This window comes from Delphinapterus leucas, chromosome 5 (assembly GCF_059928025.1).
Source record: "Delphinapterus leucas isolate spDelLeu-1000000601 "Yukka" chromosome 5, BTC_Dleu_Yukka2, whole genome shotgun sequence".
Classification (NCBI taxonomy): Eukaryota; Metazoa; Chordata; class Mammalia; order Artiodactyla; family Monodontidae; genus Delphinapterus; species Delphinapterus leucas.
Genome location: NC_143133.1, coordinates 45070988 through 45085034, shown reverse-complemented (window position 1 = coordinate 45085034; position 14047 = coordinate 45070988). Strand labels below are relative to the sequence as shown.

Genomic DNA, 14047 nt, shown 5'->3' with positions numbered 1-14047 from the left:
GTTCAGTCTGAGTCTTTATCTAATAGTAAGTCTTTTCTGTAGCATTCTTGAAAGCATCCTCTGGTGGGAGTTCATTCACTTTTCTGCCTGAAATTTCCACTCATGGGAACTAGTACTGAATCATTTCACAGAGATTTTTTTAAGTACATATTTACCAAGTACCATGAGAGCTACCTTTACTTTGTCAAATTTAGGACATCATCAGTTGTAAGATGAATCATTTCTTCATGTTCTACTAAATAAAAAAGTCACTTTTCGACTGACACACCATTGATTTTTTTTTTTTTTTGTGGTATGTGGGCCTCTCACTGTTGTGGCCTCTCCCGTTGCGGAGCACAGGCTCCGGACGCACAGCCTCAGCGGCCATGGCTCACGGGCCCAGCCGCTCCGCGGCATGTGGGATCTTCCTGGACCAGGGCACGAACCCCCGTCCCCTGCATCGGCAGGCAGACTCTCAACCACTGCGCCACCAGGGAAGCCCACACCATTGATTTTAACATGCATCTTGAGTATAGAGGTTTTTAAACGTTTTTAAAAGCAGTTTATGATTTATAAAACATTTCTACAGAAGTATTTCTCGTGTTTTACAGTTTAGAAATATTATTGAGAAAATCTGTCTTTAATTTTTCAGGTCTATCATGCTTCCTTTCGTATTTTTCCTTCATAATTTAAGCATCCCTAAATTAGTTCCTTTTCTTGGTTTTCCATTTATTTTGCCATCCTGGTCATTTTCCAGGATGCCTTGTAGTTTATCAGTAACCTGCTTAATACTGAATATGATGCAAACTTCAAAAAGAAAATTGTAAAATCTTAGTATTAGTTTATCCACAAAGTAGAATACTCTGAGTTCATGAACTAGAGTTTTGTTAACTTAATAAGATTTTCAGTATTTTTTTTCCTTAAAACAAGGCAAAATTGTTGTGTTTTAATTTTTACAAGTAGGTTTAAATTTTATATATCATACTTTTCACAGCAAAAATTTCTCCCCATTGACACTTATTTACTCGTTTTTAAAATTGAGGTTAAAGATGCTACTTTTTTTAAAGTTAACATTTTTTGTAACCAGTATAAACAGGATTGTAATACACGTCTCTTCTAATTATTCTTTTCATCTCTACAAATCATTGCAAAACAAATCTGCTGGGCTTCCCTGGTGGCGCAGTGGTTGAGAGTCTGCCTGCCGATGCAGGGGACACGGGTTCATACCCCGGTCTGGGAAGATCCCACATGCTGCGGAGCGGCTAAGCCCATGAGCCATGGCCACTGAGCCTGCGCATCCAGAGCTTGTGCTCCACAACGGGAGAGGCCACAACAGTGAGAGGCCCGCATACCGCAAAAAAAAAAACAAAAAAACAAAAAAACAAATCTGCTCATTATTTTAACCTGGGACTATTTCTAAATGACAAAGGTGTTTACTTGTTTTAGAAGTGAATATTTACATTTGAATTTTACATTTTTTTTTTACAATCATGTAATTCCTGGTAGTCATTGTGTGACTTCTTGCTGTGTTGTATATATTGCCTAGTTCAACTTAATTCATCTAAAGGAAAAAATGACGCCTCATAGTATGTTAAATTTATAATTATCTGATTCATATAGAATTTATGGTTTTTGATTATTGTAAAATTAAGCTTTTTTAGTAGTTAATATACTTTTCTGTCTTTAATAACACAGGTTTTGAGAGTATTTTAGAAGGGCTTTATGGACCACGGCTACGAAGAGACCTCAGTTTATTTGAAGGTAATGTTTCTTTAAATTTTATTTAAAATTTTTAATCTTCTGTCCATTTTACAAATGAAAAATGGTTGTTCTATACTAACTTTGTATTAAAATGAGTTTGTGATCTCATTTAATGAGAAAATATTTTTAAATAAGTAAATAAAATGATCTAAATATTATTTCTATTACATAATGTAATAATGATAATTACAAAATTTAAAACAAAATTTCTATTATTACATTATTATATAATCTTTAAAAAACTTTTAGTACATTGATCAAAGTAGAAAACAAAGCTTGTTTTTGGCTTAATGGTAAAATTTAATTTTTGTTATTTTAAACATTATGTGCCCTGACTTATTCTTAAAGAGGACTTAAAAAGGTTCAGTTAAATAAATATCTCCTGTTGCTTATGATATAGGCAGCCTGGAACTCAGATTGTCATTCTGAGATACGCCGCCATGTGTGTTCAGAGTTTTAATACTATTTGTTATTTCTTATAGCCTCCTCTTCCAAACACTCTAGCATAAATCCTGGTGGAAGATTTTGATCTATGCTATAATTGCTATAATATAGTTTAGTTTTTTTATTACTTGCTTGGAAATGTAGAGCACTAGGAGAGAACATTTTTGTAGACATTTGAAATTTTATAGTACAGCTCATTCACAAAATGGGCAGTGCTAGTATAGATTTTCTACTTTGATTTTGGTACAATTATTTCTGAATCTCGTACCTGTTCAGTTTTATATGCTAATAACTCTTTTAGCTTCTTTTCTTCTCTGGTACGTTCCATTCTACAAAGACCCAAGGTATCTTGTATAAATATATCTTTTGAGTTGAGGCAATCAAAAGTTTTCTACTTATTCTTTTTTTTTTTTAATTAATGTTGAGCAGGATAATTGAGTTATGAACCATAGAGCTGGTATCTATGAAAGATCATTTGTGCCAACCACCCACGTTCAGTCAGATGAATGATATCCATGCAGAACATGACTTTTAGGATGGAGACTCCAAAACGTGCCTTCTTCTAGTGTATTATCATTCTTATGACTAAGAGCTTTCTCTTTTATTTCTTAACTGTACTCATTTCTCGTTTTATCATAGTTTAACACTGCATTAAATATTTTTACCTGATATATTTATAAACACTACTAATTGTAGTTTCACTTATTTTTCTGAGCATGTAAATGAAGAAAGGAAAAATCCAAAGAAACAAGAATTTAACCTGTGCTTGATATTTCTTCAACCTTTCTTTTTAAACCTGCTGTTCTCATTCAGATCAGAAGTCAGCATTATACTTAATTGCCTTCTGATAACCCAAGTTGCAACTTGTAACTCTAAGCGTCTTGCTTCCCTCACTGTCATTTATTTATTTATATAGTTATGTGTGTATATATTTATGTCTTCGGAAATTAGTTTATTACATAAAGGGCAGAATGTGCTAATGAAATAAATTCTTGTATTTTATATTTAGACTAGTATTTCCTTAGCATACAAGTAACACATGTTCATTTTTGGAAATTAGAGAATACAAATAAATCAGAAAGAAAAAAATTACTCCTAGTTCCACGACCCACAGATAACCTTCACCATTTTTATATAAATTTAAAATATATGTTTAGATGTATTTATTCTTTTATTAAAGTAGTACATACTGTATATACAGTGTATATAGTTTTTTGTGCCTACTGATTTTGTTCACTAGTGTATCATTTGGGTATATAAAGTTCTGGATCATCATTCTTAATGACAGCACAGTATTACATTGTAGATCTATGGTAATTAATTTAATTAATTTAATACCCTGTTGCTTATACCTCATTCCATTTATTCTTTTAATTCTGATAGATCTTGTACCTTATATCCTCTTTTGTGCTTTTTTTGGTGGGAGGATTTACAAAATTAGCTAAGCTTTGGAACTCAATCTTCTTCTCACACATAGGCACATACTGATGTTGCCCTTTTTCACCCCAGACGTTCTAATAACTTTTCTCCAGGTTTCTTAGGTAAATTCTTCCTCCTTTTCTTTGCTCTTTTGAATTAAAAAAAAAGGTTTCTAATCAAAGTTTCAGGCATAAGAGGGATAATATTAATTGTAGTAATAAATCTGTATCTGTGCAAAGATAAAGACAGCCATACATTTTGAAGGAAGGTTACAACAGAGCTATCAAAGTGTAGAGCCTTTGAAAAGGCATGTAGAAGCTATCCATTATAGACATCTCCAGCTTTTTTCTTATCCTCTTCTTAAATAAGTGTGCTTTCTTTGTTATCATTGTTTAAAATGGTTTAATATTTAGATGTTAGGACTACCAAGTGTAGATATTTCTCATTATACAAATCTGTATGCAAGAATCACATAGGTGAGTGTATGTTTTTAGATAAATCATTGGAAATCTGAACCCTTGTTACTCACTTTCCAAAACTCAGGAACTAGATGAATTGGCTAGCCAAGGGATCCTTGTATATTACTCTAAATTATTTTTATTATAAAATTAAATGCATAGTATTTTTATTTTATAATACATTTAAGTTAAATAGACTGCATTGCCAATCTGCTGCTGTTTCTGTGGAAAAATGTACTCTAAACTTCATAGTGCTACTTTGAAAGTCAACTTTGGCATACAGTGTATTTTTAATTTTAAGGCTTTTTATCATCTGTATTAGTGTTTTGAGAAGTTTATATTTTAATTCTTGAAATCTATTCAGAGTCACCTCCAGATTGAATGGTTTTGAAAGCTTTTGAGTGTTGCTAACTTTTAATTTGTTGGAAACAAAAGCTTTCTGTCTTCTTTGATCTGTTCTTAGGACTTTTTGTCCTTTTGAGGAAACATAACTATTATTTCTTTTTGGAGTAAAGTCTCCAAAGAAACTTTGAATGTCATCAATTTTTATGTACTCCTTGAAAAGTTCCCCATACTCTATGCCTCTCTTCTACCAACCCAAAATTCACTTTTCCTGCTATCACATGACTTTTAAGCAGAAATTCACTCTTGTTTTCTGCTTTAGTCAATCCTTTCTCATGTCTTATTGGGGAACCAGTTTCTTTCATTTGTAGGATTGTCTGATTTACTTGCCCTGACTATGGATATTTACAAAATATGAAAAGAGTACAGTAGGCAGGCGTAAAGTGGCTGATAGACCCTTATTGGTTTTTCCCTAGCTCTGTCCACATTTCAAAGAGAAATTATATCAGAGGTATGCAAGCGATCGCATTGTGGCCAAATCCAGCTCACTGACTGTTTTTGAATGGCCTGTGAACTAAGAATGGTTTTTATGTTTTTAAATAGTTGAAAAAAATCAAAAGAAGACTTAATATTTTGTGGCTTGTGAAAACTATGAAGTCCATATTTAATGCCCGATTAGTACAGTTTTATTGGAAACAGCCCCTCTTATTTGTTGCCATATTGTCTATGGCTACTTTTGTCCTTCAACAGTAGAGTTGAATGGTTGTGACAGAGACCATATATCCTGCAAAACCTAAAATATTTGCTCTCTGGCTGTTTATATTATAGTAAAGGTTTGCTAATCCCTGACTTATACCACTGACCAACATTTAATATTTTTGGCTTAATATCCTTTTTTTCCCCAACTGTTAACACTATGATGATGGAGCAAACAAAACTACTTTTTAATAAGATTTATTGGATGACATATTTTGAATGCTTATTTTGTGTTAGGAACTGTGATGAGCAATGAGGAAAGAAAAATGAATAGGTAGTATCTTTTCCTACTAGGAACCCATACCCTAGTATTAACTAAAAAATGGGTAGCTTTCTAATATGAATTGATGCTTATTTATATTAAAACCAGAGAATCTAATACTATTTTATAGTTAGTTATATAAGTTATATTAGCTTTCCTCAATGTGTACAGAGACTTATCCAAGTGTACAGGCATACCTCAGAGGTATTGCAGGTTCAGTTCCAGACCACTGCAATAAAGAGAATAATGCAATAGAGTGAGTCACATGAATTTTTGGTTTCCCAGTGCATATAAATTTTTTGGTTTCTACAGTTATGTTTACACTCTACCGTAGTCTATTAAGTGTGTAATAAATAATAGCATTATGCTAAAAAACAGTGTATGTACCTTAGTTAAAAAAGACTTTATTGCTAAAAAATGCTAACCATCACTTGAGCCTTTGGCAAGTTGTAATTGTTTTGCTGGTGGAGGGTCTTGCATTGATGTTTATGGCTGCTGACTCATCAGGGTGTTGGTTGCTGAAGGTTAGGATGGCTGTGGTGATTTCTTAAACTAAGACAACAATGAAGTCTGCCACACTGATTGACTCTTCCTTTCACAAACAACTTGTAGCATTCAGTGCTATTTGGTAGCATATTACCCACAGTAGAACTTCTTTCACAATTGGAGTCAGTCCTCTCAAAACCTGCCATTGTTTTGTCAACTAATTTTATGTGATATTCTAAATCCTTTGTTGTCATTTCAACAATCTTCCCAGCATCTTACCAGGAGTAGATTCCATCTCAGGAAACCACCTTCTTTGCTCATCCATAAGAAGCAACTCCTCATCCTTTGAAGTTTTATCATGAGTTTGTAATGATTCAGTCACATTTTCAGGCTCCACTTCTAATTCCAGTTCTCTTGCTATTTCCATCACATCTGCAGTTACCTCCTCCACTGAAGTCCGGAGCCCTTCAAAGTCATCCATGAGGGTTGGAATCAGCTGCATCAAAACTGCTGTTAATGTTGGTATTTTGACCTCTTCCCATGAATCATGGATGTTCTTCATGGCATCTAGAATGGTGAATCCTTTCCAGAAGGTTTTCAGTTTACTTTGCCCAGATCCATCAGAGGAATCACTATGTATGGCAACTATAACCTTATGAAATGTTTTTCTTAATGATTCCTGGTCAGTGGGCTGCAGAGTGGATATTGTGTTGGCAGGCATGAAAACAACATGAATCTTGTTGTACATCTCCATCAGAGCTCTTAGGTGATCAGGTGCATTATCAACAAGCAGTCACATTCACATTTTGAAAGGAATTTTTTTTTCTGAGCAGTAGGTCTCAACAGTGAGCTTAAAATATTCAGTAAACCATGTTGTCAACAGATGTGCTGTCATACAGGCTTTGTTGTCCCATTTATAGAGCACAGGTAATGTGGTAAATGAGGACTTTTGGAATGGTAAATGAGCATTGGCTTCAACTTCAAGTTGTCAGCTGCATTAGCCCCTAACAAGAGAGTCAGTCTGTCCTTTGAAGCTCTGAAGCCAGTCATTGACTTCTCCTCTTTAGCTATGAAAGTCCCAGATGACATCTTCTTCCAATATGCGACTGATTTGTCTGAATTTTAAATCTGTTGTTTAGTGTGGCCATCTTCATTGATTATCTTAGGTAGATCTTCTGGATAACTTGCTGCAGCTTCTACATCAGCACTGTTGCTTTACCTTGCACTTTTATGTTATGGAGATGGCTTCCCTCCTTAAACGTCATGAACCAATCTCTGCTAGCTCCAAACTTTTCTCCTGCAGCTTCTTCATCTCTCTCAGTTTTCAATGAAGAGAATTAGGGCCTTGCTCTGGATTAGGCTGTGGCTTAAGGGAATGTTGTGGCTGGCTATCCAGACCACTAAAACTTTCTTATCATTCATGTGTTCACTTTTAATTTCCTTTAAGAACTTTTCCTTTGCATTCACAGCTTGACTGTTTGGCACAAGTGGCCTAGCTTTCAGCCTGTCTCAGCTTTTGATATGCTTTCCTCACTAAGCTTAATCATTTCTAGCTTTTGATTTAAAGCGAGAGACTTGCTGCTACTCCTTTCACTTGAACTCTTAGAGGCCATTGTAGGGTTATTAATTGGCCTAATTTCAATATTGTTGTGTTTCAGGGAATAGGGAGGCCCAGCAAGGGGGAGAGATGTTGGGGACAGGCCAGTTGGTGGAGCAGTCAGAACACACACACAAAGAATATACAATGGAAAAAAGACTGTCTCGTCAGCAAGTGGTACTGGGAACGTTAGACAGCCGCATGCAAATTAATGAAGTTAGAACACGTCCTCACACCATACACAAAAATAACTCAAAATGGCTTAAATACTTAAATATAAGAAATGACACCATAAAATTCCTAGAAGAGAACATAGGCAAAACATTCTCTGACTTAAATCCTACCAGTGTTTTCTTAGGTCAGTCTCCCAAGGCAATAGGAATAAAAGCAAAAATAAGCAAATGAGACCTAATCAAACTTAAAAGCTTTTGTACAGCAAAGGGAACCATAAGCAAAACGAAAAGATGACTTAGACAGAGTGGGAGAAAATATTCGCAAATGATATGACCGACAAGGGCTTAATTCCCACAATACACAAACATCTTATATAACTCAACAACAAAAAAACAAAAAACCCAGTTGAAAACTGGGTAGAACACCTAAATAGATATTTCTCCAAAGAAGACATACTGTTGGCCAACAGGCACATAAGATGCTCAGCATCACTAATTATTAGAGAAATACAAATCAAAACTATAATTATGTACCACCTCAGACCGGTAAGACTTTTTTCTTAAAAAGTCTACAATTAACAAATGGCTGGAGAGGGTGTGGAGAAAAGGGGGAACCTTCCTATACTGTTGCTGGGAATGTAAGTTGTTGCAGCCACTGTGGAAAACAGTATAGAGGTTCCTCTAAAAACTAAAAGTAGAGTTGCCATATGATTCTGCAGTCCTACTCCTCGGCATACATCCAGACAAAGCTATAATTCAAAAAGGCTCATGTGTCCCTATGTCCATACCAGCACTATTCACAATAGCCAAGACATGGAAGCAACCTAAATATCCATTGACAGATGAATGGATAAAGAAGATGTGGTATATATACACAACGGAATATTACTCAACCATAAAAAAGAATGAAATAATACTATTTGCAGCAACATGGATGGACTTAGAGATTATCGTACTAAGTGAAGTCAGAAAGGGAAAGACAAATACCATATGATATCACTTATATGTGGAATCTAAAATATGACACAAATGAACTTATCTGTGAAATAGAAACATACTCACAGACATAGGGAACAGACTTGTGGTTGCCAAGAGGGAGTGGGTGGGGGAGGGAGGGATTGGGAGTTTGGGGTTAGCAGATGCAAACCACTATATATAGAATGGATAAACAACAAGGTCCTATTGTATAGCCCAGGGAACTATATTCAGTATCTTGTGATAAACCATAATGGAAAAGAATCTTAAAAAGAATATAAATATGTGTAACTGAACCACTTTGCTGTACAGCAGAAATTGACACAACATTGTAAATCAACCCTACTTCAATAAAAAAAAGAACACACATAGAACATTAAGTTTGACAACTTATATCGGCACAGTTCTTGGACCCCAAAGCAGTTATAATAGTAATGTCAAAGATCACTGATCACAGATCACCATAGCAAATATAATAATGAAAAAGTTTGAAATGTTGTGAGAATTACCAAAATGTGTGACACAGAGACACAAAGTGAATAAACGCTGTTGGAAAAATGGCATTGATAGACTTGCTCAGCACAGTGTTGCCACAAACCTTCAATTTGTAAAAAAATGCAATATCTGCAAAGTGCAGTAAAGCAAAGTGTAATAAAACAATAAAACTGCCTTATACGGTTGGACTACAGTTTGTTCACCTATTTGAAAGACCTGGTCACTTCCTAGGTTTGGCAATTATGAATAAACCTGCTATAAACATATGTGTGCAAGTTTTTGTGTGAACATACATTTTCAACTCATTTGGTTAAATACGTAGGAGCACCATTGCTGGATCCTTTGGAAAGGAGAGACTCTGTTTAGCTTTGTAAGAAGCAGACTATCTTCAAGAGTGACTGTACTATTTTGTGTTCCCACCAGCAGTGAATTTAGGTTCCTTTTGCTCTACATCCTCACCAGCATTTCATGTTGTCAGTGTTTTGGACTTTAACCATTTTAATAGGTGTGTAGCGGTATCTTGTCGTAATTTGCATGTCTCTGATGGCATGTAATATTGAGCACCTTTTCATATGCCTGTTTACTATCTGCATATCGTCTTGGGTGAGGTGTCTGTTCAGACAGGTTTTGGCGTCAAGAATGAGTTAGGAAATATTTCCTCTGCTTCTGTATTCTGGAACAGATTATAGAGAAACCATTTGGGCTGGTGCTTTCTGTTTTGGAAGGCTATTAATTATTGATTTGATTTCTTTGATAAATGCCTGTTGAGGTTACATATTTTTTTGTGTGTGAGATTTGGTAGATTGTGTCTTTCAAGAAATTTGTCCATTTTATCCAAATCTGTGGGAAACTAATGTTGTCCATAATATTCTTTTGTTACTCTTTTAATGTTCATAGGATCGGTAGTGATGGCCCATCTTTCATTTCTGATATTTCCTCTTTTTTTCCTGGTTAGCCAGGCTAGAGGTTTATCATTTTATTGATCTTTAAAAAATCAGCTGATCCTAATTTTTTAAAAGGTATAGAATATAAACTGGAAGGATATATTGCAAACTATTAATCGTTATCTCTGGATGATGGGATTATGAATAGTTTTTCTTTTCTCCTTTGTACTTTCAATATAGTTAATATGTAGTTTCATAATGAAAAATTATTTTTTAATTATATTCCCTACTGTTATGTATCTTTTAACAAAGTTATAATCAGTTTTCATGACCTTAATGAAAAATCTAGTTTCAGTATTCTCCTTTTTCACTTTTCATTGAACTTTATCTTTAGGAACTCCAAATTTATTTTCTGTGGCTTGAGGGTACTGAAGAGAATAAAAACATTAAAAAGAAGTGTGATTAGTTAAAAGAAAATGAAAGTAACATCTACTGGACTTCTGTGTTTTGCGTATGTTCTTAATTTTTACTACAGCCTTAAGATGGAATTATTATTATCCTCATTGTACAGTGAGGAAATTGAAGCTCAGAGAAAGTGACTAGCCCAAGGCTACATCTATCAATAGTATGTGGAAAGACGTGGTTCACTACAAGGCTGTCTAATTTCAAAGACTGTTATCTTTCCCAGATAAATCAGGTGAATGATTGGAGCCAGACTTTGACCACAAGAATATGTATATATGGTGGAAAGGTTGATTTTTATCATTCATTTACTACCAGTTTCATATATGACATTGCCTTTTATTAATAAGGTTAGTTGTATAAGGTACATATTTTGACCCTTTTTGAGCTTATACCTTCATGTATTAAAGTTTCAAAATGAGAGACAACTTATTTTAGAGATGAATATCTGAATCATTGTCAAATTTTGTTTGAGAGATAAAATGAATGTGTTTTGTTGTAGTGCTTATTTAATTTTTATGACCTGAAAGGACAACCTGGACAGAGGGAGAAGTCTGGCCTCCAGGTGATTTTTCAAAATCGCTTTTCCTATATATAAAAAAAGTATACCATCATCATTTATTTGGACTGAAAATTAAAAGTTGCTATATACAGAGTAATTACTAAATATTTTTAAGTAAATTCATAGATTTCTGAACCCAGTAGCATTTAATGGCATTTATGTAATCATTGATTATTCAATGCCATTTGTTTAACTATGTAGGTATTTATTTTAATTGAATTTCCTTGAAGAACTTCACCTAAAATAACTAAAATAAATGAGGATAATCTCAGCATGCCCAATTTTATTTTACAACTGGTAATTGTCTTAATTAACCCAAAGTTGTTGTCCCTTGAGTCAATATATTTATCACTGAAACTTTATGAAACCTTTCAATGATTTTTCAGAAATACCTTTTCCAGACCTACCAGCTATTTTTCAAAAATCCCAATGCTGGATTCCTTTCATAGTCCCTATTCATGAGGCCATAATTTTTAAAAGCAGTAAGATTTCCTTGATCTATCAAAATTATGTTATGCTTAGCATATGAGTCAAGTTTTTGCTACAGTAATGCTACATAACAAACAGCTCCAAAATCTGTTTCATGTTTATGGGTGACCTTATTCACTGGAATCTAGGCTGTGGATGGGGATAACATCTCCTCATGACTCCATGTTCCAGACTGAAGGATTAATGGCTTTACAGGCCAAGTTCTTCTGATGCTGGATGGTGGAAATTCAAGAGAATTGGGGAAATTTGCCATGCCTTTAAAAGCCTCTGCTTAGAATGGTATACTGTCACTTCTTCTATATTCATTTCATTGGTCAGAAAGCTGTGCCTCGCTCTCTGTAAGAGACACTGCACAGTCCTATATTCAAGAGTGTGAATCTATGCTTCTGTTGTACTGACTGGGTGAAAGGTTGGAGAAAATTATGAACCTGCATAACTACAATTCTGGGTTTTTAACTGTATAGGTTATGTAAACCTTTTCATTTGTCAGGTTGTTTACAAAAAGTGATCAGTTTTCTTAAGCAGATATTCAATTAAAATTTGTCTTCTTCAAACTGACCTTATTAAATATATGTGTGATAGTACAGGATTTAAAAAATAATGACTAGCGACTCTACCTCGTTAATAATTCACCTCTGCATGATGTTTTGCAGTTTATGAAGTATTTTCATATTTTTAAAATTTGATCACAAATAAGTTAGGTGATGGGATCCTTATTTTACAGATGTGGAAATTAAAACGAAACCTTTGTGGCTTGGCAAGGCTACAAATAATAAGTTCCATTCCAGATTTTTGGAGACTTCAAATCCAATCATCTTTCCATTACTCCATACTGGATCTTATGTTCCCATTCCCTCCTCTTTCCAAGCTTAAATAAATAAAAGGAATATTTCTGGAGCACTGCCAAAATCAAAGGAAGCTATCACTATACTCTTTATATTCCAGCAAATTATATTATCTTCTATTCTGACCTATATATCTGGATTAATGCAAGAGTATCCCACGGGCTAAACCTAAGTAGTATTTATTCATTGTCATTCCAGAAGGATGAGTTTATTTCCTGTGTAGTTTAGCAGAAAACATGTATTCAATTTCATTATGTATTTCAAAAGTATAAGAGAAATTACTGTGGTATACCAGTGCTTTTCAAATTAGTTCCAATGTAGCTGCCTCAGATGATAATAGTTTATGTATTTGAGGTTCTGTGTATGAATTTATTTGGGAAAAGAAATTGGAGGGAATTTCTATTGCAAGGAGTAAATTTCAAAAATCACTGTCTATACCAAGTACAGTTATGATGGCAATGTTATTATATCTTCATAAAATTCCTTCATTAGAAAATGTTTTCCACGAACTCACTAATATATTACAACAGTTGGATTATAAGGAACATTCTTGTGAAAAAAATCCATGATTGGTATTGAATAATATAACTTGTTTACTTGCTTTTTGCTCTCACTCTTGCAACAAAGCCTTTAGCACGTAATGAAAATCTGATCTGACTTCTTAGCAGTGGATTTCTACTTTTTTCTTGGATAGCATTCCATATTCTCAAATCTGTAGGCTTTTCTGGTGCTTTATTCCATTTCTCTGTTTTATGTTGTCTTTCATGATGTGCAAAATTTATTCCTTTATCCCCATATCTCCCTGTTTGTTCTGACTTCTTTCATAGTGAAAATAAAAATTAATAGACAATGATGAATTGAATCTTTCAGAAGGCTAGATGATACTTAAAATTCTATTGTTGGAAAATTAATTTATAACCAGCTCATTGTTCTTGCTACTTTGTCTGATAATAGTGTAAAATTACTCTCCGTATTTCTTTCTAGATGTCACCAGTTTAATTTTGGGGGGGCCTTTTCCCCTTACTATTGCAGCTAGCTTTTTTATATGAGCCATTGCTATGGCGAGTGGTAATTTTATTTGTTTTAATAAAGTTAGTGTATTTAATCAATATTTTTCCCTCTTTTGAAGACTGTGAACCAGAAGAGCTGACTGACTGGTCTATGGATGAAAAATGTTCATTTTGTAACCTACAGAGAGAAGCAGTCAGTGTAAGTTTTAGTGCTATGAAATTATGTCTAAACTAATTGCACAATTGTAACACAATTTTTTAAACTTAATTTGTTCTGAGAATTTGTGACTTACAGTGAAATTTAAATACTTGATTTTGGTAATGAGAAGAATATTTTAAAGTCTTACGTTAGAAGTCTAACATTTAGCTTAACTTGCAGGTAAAAATTCCAACAACATTCTCATCTTTTTTGCTCATTTCACATTTCTTTCTTAAAGCTCTTTGACTCATAAAGTTCAGTTCAGATCTGTTTTGTATTTAGGTAGACACGGGTGAGCCTAGTTTGGTCTGAGACCACCCTGTAGTCTGATTTCTTAGGAATCAGTGGTTGGAGGATAATGTAGTACTACGTTTTAGCCTTTTACTTTCTCATGAAGTCTTTTGGATATCATAATTATCTCCTGTGAAATGATTAATTATTAGTTTCTA

The 14047-nt window shown here is 34.1% G+C and overlaps 1 protein-coding gene across 8 annotated transcripts in view; it reads left to right on the top strand.

Annotated features, from left to right (window-relative positions):
• Window positions 1–14047, top strand: part of LCORL (ligand dependent nuclear receptor corepressor like) — a 162149-nt gene that overhangs the window by 42169 nt on the left and 105933 nt on the right. For 6 of the 8 annotated variants that reach the window (XM_089911705.1, XM_022566862.3, XM_022566841.3 and 3 more), the window contains exons 2-3: window positions 1675–1740; window positions 13519–13598. In XM_089911705.1, coding sequence (XP_089767831.1) covers window positions 1675–1740; window positions 13519–13598 — 146 coding nt within the window. Of the gene's footprint in view, window positions 1–1674; window positions 1741–6345; window positions 13599–14047 lie in introns of all 8 variants that reach the window. The other 2 variants (XM_089911703.1, XM_089911702.1) reach the window with 2 other exon arrangements.